General features: G+C 44.9%; 1 protein-coding gene and 1 pseudogene across 3 annotated transcripts; both read right to left on the bottom strand.

Annotated features, from left to right (window-relative positions):
- Nucleotides 1-112: 112 nt before the first annotated feature.
- EIF2B5 (eukaryotic translation initiation factor 2B subunit epsilon) lies at nt 113-14199 on the bottom strand. Of its 3 annotated transcripts, XM_047875595.1 has the most exons (17): nt 13922-14195; nt 12796-12920; nt 11765-11950; nt 11495-11672; nt 11327-11407; nt 10970-11047; nt 10375-10687; nt 9011-9156; nt 8252-8393; nt 8029-8130; nt 7707-7814; nt 7209-7299; nt 6770-6893; nt 6139-6264; nt 5612-5722; nt 5354-5436; nt 113-287 (listed from the first exon to the last, which is right to left on the bottom strand). In XM_047875595.1, exons 1-16 carry the CDS (start codon nt 14114-14116, stop codon nt 5377-5379), a joined length of 2166 nt encoding a protein of 721 aa, XP_047731551.1. In that variant the 5' UTR covers nt 14117-14195; the 3' UTR covers nt 113-287; nt 5354-5376. The 3 variants fall into 3 exon arrangements, 2 of the variants coding, with proteins under 2 accessions (XP_047731551.1, XP_047731550.1); XM_047875594.1 differs by lacking the exon at nt 113-287 and having other exon boundaries at nt 5011-5436; nt 13922-14194; XR_007155706.1 differs by lacking the exons at nt 113-287; nt 5354-5436 and having other exon boundaries at nt 6770-6972; nt 13922-14199.
- On the bottom strand, nt 8554-8639 carry LOC125175932 (uncharacterized; annotated as a pseudogene).
- Nucleotides 14200-14248: the final 49 nt, after the last annotated feature.

Here is a 14248-nt window from a genome sequence, read left to right as displayed (position 1 = left end):
TCCCCTCCCCCGACCCGGGCGCTGCCCCGCCCCAGCACGAGCCCCGCCCCCGTCCGCCGCCGAGCCGCGCTGGCCTCACCGCAGATGGCCCTGCGGACACCCAGCCTACCCGCCGAGCTGCAAGCTTGGCCTCAGGTGCTCAGGTCCCAGGCCCGCGGGGAGATTGGCGGCAGTCGCCTAGGCCCCCAGAAAGGAAGGGTAGATCTCACCAGGGTGGCTACGTTCCCGGACTCACCAAGGCCCCGGCTCTGGACCCAGGGGGGATCTATCGGCTGTTCCTCAGCAGCCTGGGACGGGTGTAACACAGGGGTCACTTTGGTCCCCAGAGTTGGGTGTGTGTGTGTGTGTGTGTGTGTGTGTGTGTGTGTGTGTGTGTGTGTGTGATTCTGACCAGGTATCAATGGAGGAAAGTGACCTCCACATGGCCCTTTAGGGTCTTTTGAAAAGCATAGCTGCTGTCACTGAGTCTGTCAAACTGAGTTCCTTGAGGACAGAATGGGATCGAGTTCTGATTTCTTCTTATAACTTCAGTACAATACCTAGGTGCAAAGCAGTGGCTTAATAAATGGATTGATGCAGAACGAGTGCAAGAATGAAAATGAGTGCATGACTGGGACAGTAAGAAACCAGAACTAGGTGTAATCGGTCCCTAATAGATTTTCTCACCCCTTAGTTTTTAATTCATTCAATAAAGTGTCCATTTAGGTGCAAGGCATACTGTAGGGGGTAAAGCAAAACAAGACAGGTAAGACTACTCTCAGGACTTTCACTGATCTGAAAAGAAGCACACAAGCTTGTAATAAATAACTTCAGAGTGACAAATGCTATGAAAAAGATAAAATGGAGCAATGTGATAGTAAAAGGGAGAAGAGAATTATGGGTGGTTAGGGAAGGCCTCTTCCCTTTGAGCTAAGACAGAATGGAAGCAGCAGCAGCTATAAGAGGGTCTGGTGTGGGGGGAAAGCATTCCAAGCAGAGGGCATGGCCAAATATAAAGACTCAAGGCACAAATAACTCTCTCCCAATTTGAGGAACAAGGAAGCCATTGTGACTTTAGTGATAGTGGTAGATGAGGCTGGAAACATAGGCTGGGACTAGACCACATAGGTCTTTTAAGGCCACAGTAACAAGTGTGGGCTCCTCCCACTCCATTTTGTATCCTTGTCTAATTAGCATTTTCAGAGTAAGTACCTCTTCCACTCAACTCTTCTGCTCAGGAACCTCTCGACATTCCCCCAGTGCCTTCCAAATATTCTTAGCACTGTATTCAAAACTCTCCATAATCTAAACTGCCAACCTCTACAGCTTTTTGTTTCATAATATGCTGGCTACATTTTTTACTTCAGCAAATCAACCTAATTGCTAGTACCTGCACATATCTTGTGCATTTTCACTTCATACCCTTTTTTTTAATTGAATATATGTGCATGTTAAGATCTTAACAGCATTTCTGTCCCATTTTCCTCCCTACCCCAGTATACTTTTAAAGCTTATACTATTTCTTGATCTATACATTCTAGATATTGCATATTACTTCCACTTTTCATTGATGGATTTTTCTTCCCCCTTCCCCCTAGCCTCTTAAAATAGTAAAATTATCCTTTTTGGTTAAATCAGTATAGATTTTAGTATTGACATTTTCACTGAGTAAATGCTTCCTTCACAACTTTTTGTTTCTGCTGGCATTAATCATAGCCTTCCTTTTTCATTTGCTTTTTTATATATCTACCATTAAGTCTTACTACATAATCTAAGTTTCTCAATACATATTGTTTACATAGTCAAATATATTAGATTATCCAACCATTTTCTCCCTTGGAACCTTCCGCTCTCTTGCTCTGGTCAGCACTGTTGGCTGTCTCAGCCTATGCACAGCTCTCACCCTGGGACTTCTCTGCGTCGTGTTCTGAATTACCTCTCCTCTGTGTTGGATCCCCATTTCCTGGATACTTTTTACTCCTTTGCTTTGGTAAAGCACACCCTTTGGTGGCTTACTTTGAGAGTATGGGAAATAAAACCCCTTTTGAGAACTTGCAAATTTGAAAACATGATTGAGTTGAAAGTAATTTTCCTTCAGAATTTTGAAGGTATCACTACATTGTCTTCCAGCTTCCAGTGTTGCTATTAAGCAGTTGGATCTCTATTTTTCCCTAAGGCTTTGCACATGACTTGTTTTTACTCTTTCTGTAAGTTTTTAGAAGTTCCCTTTATTCCCGAGGTTCTGAAATTTCATGGCGATATATCTTGGTGCTTATTCACTGTGCTAGGCACTTAGTGAGTCCTTTCCATCGAGAAATTCAACAATATTTCCTTACTTAGTAACATCACTACTATTTTCCCCATACTTTTTACAACTTGTTAGATGTTGGACCTTCTGGATTCTTCCTTTATCAACCATTCCCTTTTATTTTTGAATGACTGCATCTTTTTGCAAGATTTTCTTAACATTATTTCCAACCTTTCCCCTATCCAAATGTCACAACTCAAAATTCAACTACAGAAGGATGGATAACATCTCCATCCTATTCAGTTCTCTAGTCCTCCAATTCTCAGTAGGAAACAATTTACTTAATTTCTAAAAACTTGTTTGAAAAAAATTTTTGTTATCTAGTTCTCCCTTTTCATAGTACTTTCTTCAGACACAATATTTTTTGAGAATAATTATAGCTCTCCCCCCTCCCTGAGGTTTTCAAATAACTCCCTACTTTGTCATGGTTTCCTTGGTTTCAATTTTGTTTTGGTCTCTGCCTTTCATGTTCAAAGTTTCCTCAAATGTTTGATAGCCATTGGCAGTCTATTCACATTTAAGAGTGAAATACTAAAAAGTTGATTGGAAGCTCTGTCGAGGTATAGGGCTTTTTAACTAACAGGATTCACTGTACGATGATCAAATAGGGTAAAGATGGTTTTGGGTTTTGAGAGAACAAAAAGTGTAAGTATTGAAAGGCTTTTTTTCCCCTGCACTTATTCAGCTTGTTTTTGCCTGGTGTGTGCTGATATTCAGAGCCCTACCATTCATACACTTTCACTTAATCCCTCATTTCCAATCTAGCCCCTCACCCCCATCCCCACGTCTGCTCTTGAGTCCAGAGGCTCTAATATCTTTTCCTTAAAGTTCTGAAATTTCATGGGGCTATTTCATTCATTCTACTGGGCACTCATGAGCTGTTAGTCTGAAAAGTCCTGCCTTTTGGGTTTAAGAAAACTTCATAAATATTTCTTTTATAATTTCCTCTCCATTTCTTCAGACTAAATCTCCCATTTCTTACAGGACAGTTGGGGTAATTACCTGGCTAAACCAGATGAGGTAGAAACCTGGGGGGCCTTTTCTTATACAGATCTTTGATTCTCCTGCACCCACCCCATTCTCAGCCCCAATCCTTATCCCCTTTGCTGAACCTCTTCTGGGTTCAAAAGGGCACATTGGGTTTGCTTCTTGTTAATAACCACCTCAACAGAGAGAACCCATCTCATTCTGCTCTGTTAAATCAACTTTCACTCTTTGATTTATTTTTCCTTTTCCAAAATGTTAATGTCTCTTATTCATTGTGATCACCTCTGGTTTTCCTTATTGAGTCATGTGCCTTTTTTGAAGAATTTCATTACTGGCATTTGAATGGGGTTTTTGAAAAAGTAAAACAAAAAACAAAACAAAACAAAACCCCATGTGTTTAGTATACCACATTTAAATGGAAATCCTTTGCTTTGTTTTTAATATCCCCTTCTACCCTTTCCTACTTTTAGGCCACTCAAGTGTCACAATCCTCTAATCCTTCCCTAATTACTCTTCTGGAAGGAATCTCTTCCTTCTAAAAAGTTCTATAGGCCACCTCTAATCTCTGCTACCCATTAGGTACGAATCAGAGATGCCCTAAAGTTATTTGTATTTAACAGCTCCTAGTAGTCCATGCCATAACCTTCATATGCCCTCTAGGCACTAGTTCCTGCATATGAAAAAGCAGAAACTGAGATTTACTGAACAAGAAAAGTAAATTAAGCCAAATCCTGTTTTTTTACTCTTTAGAAATACTCGGTACTGCCCATTCACACCCTTGAATACAATTCAGTATTCTTTTCCTCAGCTTACTCCTTTTTACCCAACTAAAATGAATAATGGCAACCATTTTCTGTGATGTCCAGGAGGATCACTGGTTACCAGTAACATTTGCCACAGTTTAAGTGTCAATAGGGTAAAGGTTTTAGGACAGCAAAAAAGAGCTTAAAAAGATGAGACAGAAGAGCATGTCTCAGAGTCGAAGTTAAAGGGGACAACAGAGCAAAATGGCAAAATCCAGCTTTATCAATGACCAGTTATGGGACCTCTCGGAAATTTAGGTTCTTCATCTGAAAATGGGGATATGACCTATTGTCTACTGTGAAGTTTAAACACATGAAAAGTATTTAGCAAAATGCTTACCATACAGTAAGCCATTTCATAGGATCTTTCTCTGTTCTTAGGATACTCATTGCTGGCTTGGGGTTATATTTGCCTCTGGAGGCAATTTCCCTTCACTGAGACACTGAATATGCTGAAACATAAAGAATTCTAGATTATGAGATTCAAGCCCTTAGCTTTGCTCCTCAAGAGTCTTGAGACCTTAAGCAAACTTCCTTATCTTTAAGATGCTGAATATCCCAGTTTCCCTGATAATTGTACTGGATCTATTGCATAAAGCATGGCAGTTGGTCAATGGACTTTACATATGTTTGGATCATCACCCTCTGGCAGGAAAGTGTTTGCATTAGGACTCTATGGCAATAGGCTCAGGAATACTACTCCAGGACCACAAATTGGTCCACAGAGGCTGGAAAAGAATCTAGGCCTTTCACTGCCCTTGAGCCAAGGCAATGGTCAATTAGCAAGGCACCACAGTACCACCTAGTGGCAGTAACACCCTTCCTCTCCCTCTCTCCCAGGTGTTAAGGAAAAGCTGCCAGGTTCAGAACTCTTTGGTCACCTATTTTAAGAGCTGATCAGTCAGAGTTGGAGAGAAACCAAATACATCCCCCTCTCTCTCTCTTTTTTTAATATTAACAAATACAAGCAGCAGAAAGGGCCAGTTGCTCTCTGCTGTTCCCTGAGGGAAAGCCAGAGCACAAAACTATTCCTCTGGGCTTCCTCTAACTGCAGGGCTTGCCTTGCTCCTCTTTAGGCAGAGCTTTGTTCCAGCCCAACTTCCCTTTTCCCAACTCCCCAGTCAGGATGGGAGGCACATGGTTACTGGCGGTGGGAAGAATACTGTAGTTCCAGCCTCTGCTCCTTTAAGTCTCAGCTTGGATGGTGATCACTCATCCTTCTGCAACTAGCCTCTCATTTGCTCTGGTCCAGAAGCCGGGAGGGCTATCAACACACCCGTAGGAGCAGGCGGTGTGACTTCAGTCATCTTCAGATGATTCCTCTTCTGCCTCTTTTAGCCACTGGATGAACCTCTGCAGCTGTAAGGAAGCAGAGTGGAAAGCTATTGAGGAAGGGGAATATAACCCTTCTGTTCTCCTTAGCAGATAAACAGCTTGAGCAGCCAGAGTCCCAGGGACCAACCACCCTGGAATCTATGCCCAAGAGCCAGGGACCAGACAACCATTGTGGTCTCAGGAGGGCAGCCTGACTCACCTGTTGGTTCTTGCGCAATTGCTGCCCCTTATCAGTCATTTCCCTTTGGCTGAACCAGCTCAGGATTGTTTCCTCAGCCAGGATCTCTAGCTGGTAGAAAGCCATCAGCACCTGCAGAAGGCCAGCAGAGGAGATCTCAGGGACCTCAAAGAATCCAGCAAGATATAATAGATAACAGAGAAAGAGGAAGAGAGATCTTAGCACCTCTTTCCACCAAACTATCAGCTTCCTTTTAAACACCAAGCAGTTGCTTTAAAAATAGACAAGAATGAGCTTTTCACTCTGCTACTGGGATAGGTTTAACTTCTGGAACTTTTGTTTGGTATTATTTGGGATAATCACCAAATGGTTGCCTTACTAGCCTGGCTCCAAGCTGTACATCCTAGCAAACAGCATGATAATAGGGGTAGATGGTGCTATTAATCAAACCCCATACTGGATTCATGTCAGCCTGTTTTGTGTCTCCATGAAGGCAGCCAAGGTCTGTTTCAAAGCAAATGCAGGACTAGGGGGCTTGAGGTATTCACCTTGGCCAGGGAAGTACTAAGAGCTTCATGCTCCAGGAAGAAGTCCTCAATGGCTGCCAATGCTTCCAAATGATCAGCTGCACGCTTTATGTAGTTCCTAAAAACAGGACTCCAGGCTTTGAGAAGCTATGGAAGAAAGGAGAAGGGAACTGCAATATATTCCTGAGCATGCACCTACATCTAGATAGCAAAGAAAGTCAATATCGATAACAGAGGACTATCAGGATATGGGAAAACAAGCGGGAGATGATACAGGCCTGAGGAATCATGTCAGAGGGACTTGGGAGTTGCTGGCAGTCAGGGTTGGTGAAAAAGAAAAGATTTCCCAGAGAAGGTAAAAGGGGGTCAGATGCTACAGACTGCCTCAACATACCTATTGCCAGCCTAAAAGTTGATCTCATTCTGTGCTAAATCATTTCAGTCAGAGAGTATAAAAGTCTAGGACTATTCTGGATATATCTTTGGGCTGCTCTTGTACCCAATCTATACCCAGAGGCAAGGAGAAAGGAACCACAAGTAACACATATCCCACAGTAAGACCTTCTACTCCCTATTTCCTTTAAAGTGAAACACAGCAAGAACGATGATCTGCCACCACCCAATCTCTTGTCTCCAGCCCATCTTTACTCACGGGAAGCAGCAGGGCGCAGTAACGGTTTGGGTCCAGCAGGGAATCCATCTGTTGGAAGGGGAACTCCAGGACCACGTGGCTCAATACTTGCATCACCTCCTTTAGACTTATGTTGTAGGCGTATCTGTGGGAAGACTGGGGTGACACCAGGGCCTTCACTGGCCCTTTCAGCTTGCTTGTAGGACCATGACTTTGACAGGACACTGGGGAAGAAGTCAGATGGAACAACATGCAAGGGGGAGACTTTGGAAGAGGGAAGTCTATGCTGAGGCCAGAACCTAACATTCTCCTTGAATCATCCTAATTCTCTACTATCTACTAGCCTTGCTCACTTGGGACGTTGAGGGAATCAGTTCCTATCTGGGAAAGAAACAGGAGAGAACCTCTACCTGCCTGGGATTACCCAGCAGACAGGAGCAGAGGGAAGGGCTGCTCTTACTTGAGAGAGTTGATCTCTAGGACTAGATTGTCACAAGAAATGTTCTCCTCCTTGCCCCGCTGTAGTGTTCCCAGGACTTCATTCTGGAATACTAAAATCAAATGAAAAAGTTCATGAGCCAACATCACTCCAGAATGCTTTAAGTTCTCTACTCCTGACCTTATCATTTATTTATTTTAAATATTTATTTATTTTGAGAGAGAGAGAACATGAGCGGGGGAGGGACAGAGAGAGAGGGAGAGAGAATCCTAAGCAGGCTCTGCACTGTTAGCGCAGTGCCCAACGTGGGGCTTGAACTCAAACTGTGAGATCACGATCTGAGCCGAAATTAAGAGTTGGATGCTTAACCAACTAAGCCCACCCCAGCACCCTATGGGCCTGATTTTATACCAAACCCCTTCTGGGAGAAACACAAGTCTCTGGCTAGTCGATCCAGACAAAGAATGAACTGGAAGTTTTCCTCTTTTGTCCCAGGACACTGCTCCCCTGGCCACTCACCTTTGAAGTCATCCATCTGTGGGGAGCCCGTTCGGCTGTCTAGCTCCTCAGCATCCATACTCTGCTCACTCTCAGTTTCACTCTCTTCTTCCACATTGATTTTGAGTCCTGAGAACCCATTAAGGGTGAGAAACAAGAAAAGGAAAGAGCCATTGACACAGAGTAATCTATCTACCCTGTTTGAGTGAATAAAGTAATAAACAAGTGGTCTGATTCTGAAGTATTCACTCTCCTTCAAAATATTCCGACTTAGGAGTGTGTGTGTGTGTGTGTGTGTGTGTGTGGCGGGGGGGGGGGGTGACAGGAATAAGGCCTAGCTCACCCCATAGATTCTGCCGTAGTTCTTCTTCCTCTTCTACATTCATGTCTGCAGCTTTCCAGAGGTAGCCCTGGCCAGCAACTCCGACTTCTGCTGGATTGTAACCTGGAAAAGCATTGATCTTTAGTGAAGGCACATGAGAAGCACAATCACTCTAGGAGGAAATACTGGTTTTCCCACGGGGCAAAGAGACACACAGAGGCCCCACACCTGCTAAGCCTCACACCTTTCAGCTTCACTTTCTCCTTTTCTTGGTTAGCCCCAGAATCGTCACTGAACTGGCCATCATCCTCATCTTCCTCTGCATCTGGAGGGTGCAAAGAGATCACCGAGCCCTCAGGCAGCGTGATGTCTGGGCCCACTACCACCTAGGGGACCAAAAAAGAGTAGGTAGCACAGATCCATCAGTGTGTTGGGAAAAGGTATATCCTGACAATGAGAGCAACTATTTTTACTAAGCTAAGTAGAAGATAAATGAATCCACTGGATTTGCTCTCTCTCCCCGTCTCTGCCCCGTGTGCTCGCGCTCTCTCTCAGAATAAATAGTTTTCAATTAGCAATAATCGTGCCTCGGATAAACCTCATTGGCTACGATACTGCCACTGCACAAAGCTTCTCTCAGAATAAATAAACACTAAACAAGGGGGGGCTGCCTGGTGGTTCAGTCAGTTAAGCCTCCCACTCTTGATTTCGGCTTGGGTCATGTTGTCACATGGGATCGAGTCCTGCGTCCAGCTCTGCGCTGACAGTGTGGAGCCTGCTTGGGATTCTCTCTCCCTCTCTCTCTGTCCGTCCCCTACTTGTGTGTGTGCAAGCACATGTGCTCTCTCTCAAAAAAAAAAAAAAAAAAAAAAAAAAAAAAAAAAGAATCCACTGGATTGGGACTCTCAATTCAGGCTGGAACATGGGTGGACATAAGGCCCCTCTGGCTCAACATGACCACCAACCAGTTTGGGGCTTGTGTGCAGTATGGAGATGGTCTTACCTGGGAAGTAAGGACACAGCGTGGCTTCAGTGTAACTTGTTCCTTGACTTCAGCATTGTCACAGAGCAGAGATTGATGGATCTGTGCTCCAGCAGCCACTCGGACACCCTGCCACAGGTAGGCCTGGTCCAGCACCACGTTATCACCTGGCTCAGGACAGGAAGCATTCCTGGTCACTCAGGGCTCCAGACCAGGGCCATTCCTAGAGGACAGGGCTGACTGATAGCAGCACAACTCCCACCCAGCTCTGATACTGCATCCCTAATTCACCAGAAACACCCTCTCCCCTTCTAAGCTCCAGCCTGAGAATAGAAGTGCTTACCACGACCATCCTCCACTAGGTTTGCAACAATCACAGACTATATACTGCACTTAAGTACCTGAGAACCTTCAAGATATCTGGGGACCCCTTTGAACTCAAGATCCTTGTTAGAATCAAAGCCACGTCTAGAAGTAGAACTCAATTTTTCCATCTCTTCTTGTACATTTCAATTTTTAAAAAAGATTTTAAGGGGCGCCTGGGTGGCTCAGTCGGTTGAGCATCCAACTTGGAGTCAGGTCATGATCTCCCACTCATGGGTTCGAGCCCCACATCGGGCTCTGTGCTGACAGCTCAGAGCCTGGAGCCTTGCTTCGGATTCTGTGTGTGTGTCTCTCTCTCAAAATAAATAAACATAATAATAAAAAAAATAAAAAAGATTTTAAGTAATCTCTATACCCAATGCAGGGCTTGAACTCACAACCCCGAGACCAAGAGTCCCGTACTCTGTCGACTAAGCCAGCCAGATGCTTGCTCCTCTTCTTGTACATTTTAGAATTCGAATTTTATTGTTGTTCTTTTAAAGGGCCAGTTCCATTAAAAGCATCACATTCCTATAACCAGGTAGTAATGGTAGAGTAAAAAGAATGCTGTACTTAGAATACTCACATTCAAGTCCTAGCACTGCCTCTCATTAGCTTATAACCCTGAGGGAGATAAACCTCTTTGAGCCTGTTTGCTTGGCTATAAACTGAGAATAAATAATACTCACTTCACAAGGTTTTTGTGAGGATAAATGAAACGATGTACGCAAAACCCCTTTGTAAAACTGCAATGCACCAAACAGATGTTATTATTGCATGTTAATTATCCACTTAGTCCTGAATGTGAATAAGGTACTCTGGAATGTGAAGGGTCACCCAATAAGAGGCTCACAGGCCACAAATTAAAGGCCACAAATTTCACATCCCTATTCTGTCCTTTACTAAGGTAGCCACACTAGTTCCTCCTTCTCAGGAACGATCCCTCTCTTTCTCTGAAGACATGGGGCTCCCCACGTTCCTGCTCCTAGGGGGACCAGTTTGATTTCCCCACCTGTGCTCACCAATGTGGCAGCCAGGGCCAATGACACTGTTGGTAATAGAGCAATTGCTGCCAATGACAGTGCCAGAGCCCAGAAGCACATTTTCCTCCAGGACGCTGCCATGGCCTAGGCTGACTTCAGGCCCTCGGTAAATGTTATGCCGGGAATGAGTGCAGTTCTGGGTTGTGCTGTCAGTGAAGTTTGCCTCTGGCGTGAGTGGGTAGACCCATCGGCGGATGACATCAGCACAGACAGCCGCATACATGTGTAGGTTGGAGACCCGGGCGCCATATTCCCTAGTTGTCACATGCATGTGGATCTGGTTCCCTAGGATCTGAAAGGGGACAAGGAAAGGGCGGTCACCCAAGTAAGTAAGAGAGGAAGAACACAACCAGGTACAATTCTTTCCTAACTTTAAATTCCCCTCTGCCTTTCAATGTCCTAGCCAAATGGTCAAGATGTTTCTTTGTCTATTGCTTCCCTCTCCCCCCCGCCCCACCCCCTAGTTCTTTTCCTTACTCCTAAGGCTCAATAAAACACAAAAGAGGACCAAAAATTATCAGCATGGGATAAAATCACAGCCCTCTTCTAAAGAGGCATGGGAACCTTTTCTTACCTCCTCATTCACTAACAGGCCTCGCACAAAGTCATCTCGAGTTTGGTAGTCAAAGTTGTCTGTAAAGAGTTGAGCCACCTGCGGGGGGGATGTTGGGTGGCACCATGGTAAGTGCTATTATTCTCTGGAAGCAAAGATAAGCCTCTAAAGACCTATCAGACCCTATGACAGTTGGACAAGGGCCAGAATCCCAAAAAGGCTCCCAATGGGATCCTGGGGTCAAGATGAAGCACCCGTTTACTGTGGAACTGATAAGAGAAAAAGGGAGAAGAAATATACCCTGGCCTTCTAAAGGAGCAATACCATACCTCAGAGTTTTACTCTTTAGATATGCAGCTCTGGCCCTGAAAAGCTCACCTGAGGAGAGCAGATGCTGATGTGACAGTCCAGTAAATCATAGCGAATCTCTACACCATCTCCACTGCCCTGGAACAAACTCTGTAGGGAGAAGTTACAAGCACTTCAACGTGTCTCCTGCTAAAGCCTGTCACTTTCCCATCTCAAGGACCCCAGATACCCACATACCAGAGGAAAAGAAAACCGTCGAAGACCTTGGGTCTTTTGGAAATGGAGAACCCGGTTTGTGGCACTATCCACAGCCACTACCACATTGTCCTCATGGCAACGAGTTGGGTGGCTAGGGGATGACTCTTTGAAGATCATTGTCATCACAGATACATTTTTTTCTAGCTTCCGCCTCAATCTATAAAGGATAGGAAGGAGAGAGCAGCAAAATAGCAGTCTTAGGCTCTGCTGGTTTCAAACCCTTTGTCCTTACCATCTTCCCATCCTGACCTGTGTTCTTCCAGGGCTTTGGTAATATTGATGTTTGAGATGACATCCCCATACACCAGAAGGAAGTCAGAGCGCACCAAGGCCTTGGCATCAACATCACGGAGAACATCCCCCAGTGATCGATATAATTCTGATGTAATTATTCGAACCACGTTGAGGGATGTAGGGCGGCACCACTTGGATTTCCTAAAGGAAGGCGGATGAGGGGAACGAGCAAATCAAGCATAAAGATTGCGTAGAACTTCCCTATTTTTCTCCCCCATTCAACATTCACACACCTTCTCTACAGCTTTTCTGGGTTCCTGCCAGCATCCTCTACTTCAAAGAGATTTATGAACTATAATGAATGGTTTCAGCATCCTGTGTCACCAGTCTTGTTTTATGGGTTAGAGAAACATAGTTATTTCTTCTCCATACCCTGACACCTGTCCCCAAACATGGATCTGAATTCAAAATCCTGCTGAGACTTAAGAGTATACAAAGTATCCTGGGAACACACTTTCCATGCCACTTCTCTCCTTGCAAAGTCCAAACCAAATTTAGGAGCTGTCTAAAGGACACCATGCTAATATCCTAGTCTTTATTCCCTAAACCTCCATAAATCCTAAGATTCACTCTTTTTCAAGAAGATTTCACCAAACATTTGTTAAGTGTTTATTTACTACATGCTTTGTACTAAGCTAGGCACTGTGAATACAAAAATGAGGAAGAGCTCAATATTTAGAAGCTCAGTGGCAAAACAAAGATGTTTCTCTCATGACTTCCATATTGGAGCCTTTAAATAAAAGCAAAATCAACAAGATCAAACTTTATAAATGAGATTTAGAAAAAATCCAAATGTTATTCTTTAATCTTTGTCACAACTTCAGCTGCTCACCTCCTGATAGGTGAAGAGAATGCCCTTAGTCCTTATGATGGAATCCAAACAGACACATTTTTTCCCCTCACAATTTCTCCTTACTTAGTTACAACCATCCTAAGGAAACTGGAAAAAATGGTGAAATATGGAAAGAAAAGTTGCAGAGTCTTACAGTAAATGTTCCTTGATTTGAGCAGCCTTCCAGCAACAAAAAACAAAGGTTTCCTGTACACCTGTGGCGGTCAGAAATTCCAGAGTGTAGTCAATTAGTGCCACATTGGCCAGGGGCAAGAGGACCTGGAGGGCAGGAGATGAAAAAAGTCTTAATTTTTGAATCCAGAAAGGTCCGCTGGGCACTATTCTTTCCTCCACTTAACCACAATTTTCACTCCCCTACCAGTGTTCCCAAACGCTATCGTTTTACTTTATCTTCTAAAGTTAAAAGAAATCAGGCCCCTACCTTTGATGTTCATGGCATGCTCTAAGCATGAGAACCTAGGATGAGAATGTAACAGCAAGCATGGAATCTGCTTGCCTAGCAACGGACACACAGCTGCTACAGGACAACAGGCCACTCTGGCAAAGGATAATACTAAAAATCAATCTTATCTCCAGAAACGTAAGCAGTGATAAGGCCCTCTCCTCCATAAAATTTCCTTCCAGATCTCTTTCTGGCCATCCCAATCATTTGTCCAAATGAACAGCCATTAGGCTTTTTGGGAGGTGTGGGAAATTAGGATTTTTTCTTATCCGAATGCAGCTGTCTTTGAACTAGGGACTGCTGAGTGACCCTGCAATCCCTAAGACTAGCTCAGTCCAATTCCCCAGTATCTAGACAATACGGGGTCTGCTGGCAAGCGGCCACTAAACCAGTTCTGTCTTCCTTTTGACAGATGGCACCGTCTGTCATTAAAACCTGGAAAGAAAAAAAGGACACCCTCCGGGATTCAAGACAGCTCTTACTATGGGATCAGACTGTTACCGGTCTGCTCTTTTTTCAGGCATATGACCCCCCTTTTTGCAGGCAAAAGGAAGTGCTGTTCCCATTCACCTAAGGATCTCTTTTTCCATTGCACGGTTGAAGGCAGCACAGCCTCCTCCTGGGGCATTGAATCCCCGTGTGAAGACTTCTCACAAGCACTACTTCTACATTGAGCCCTATACAAACCTTTCAAACCTGAGGTGGTCAGCATGAGTGCCCATCTGCCAGAGCACTCCTCACTAGGCAGCCGAAAGGATAACCTGCTGTAGCCCGGCCACCTTCGGGCCCTTTGGCTGCTTCCGCGCGCGGTGCTCACCCGAGGCTGGTCCTTAGAGATGGGGAAGAAGCGGCGATTGAAGCTATCTGCCACCAGAACTGCTTGTAGGGGCGGCGGCGGTTCCTCCTCCGACCCTTTGGCTCCCGCGCCGCTGCCGCTTCCCGGCCCAGGGCCGCTGCGCTTGTTGGCCCGACTAGCCACCGCACCAGGCGACGCCACCACAGTCGCCGCCATCTTCTTCCCTCACGGCCACCGCTTCCGCACGGAAAGCTGACACCGCTCGGAGTAGGGGACAAAAAGGACCCAGCGCTCGAAACGCGAAGGATCAACGAAAGGAAGGAGGGAGGAGACAAGGAGAGAGCAGTG

Source organism: Prionailurus viverrinus, chromosome C2, assembly GCF_022837055.1.
Source record: "Prionailurus viverrinus isolate Anna chromosome C2, UM_Priviv_1.0, whole genome shotgun sequence".
Classification (NCBI taxonomy): Eukaryota; Metazoa; Chordata; class Mammalia; order Carnivora; family Felidae; genus Prionailurus; species Prionailurus viverrinus.
Note: the sequence above shows the minus strand (reverse complement) of the source record. Positions and strands in the feature narration are given on the sequence as shown.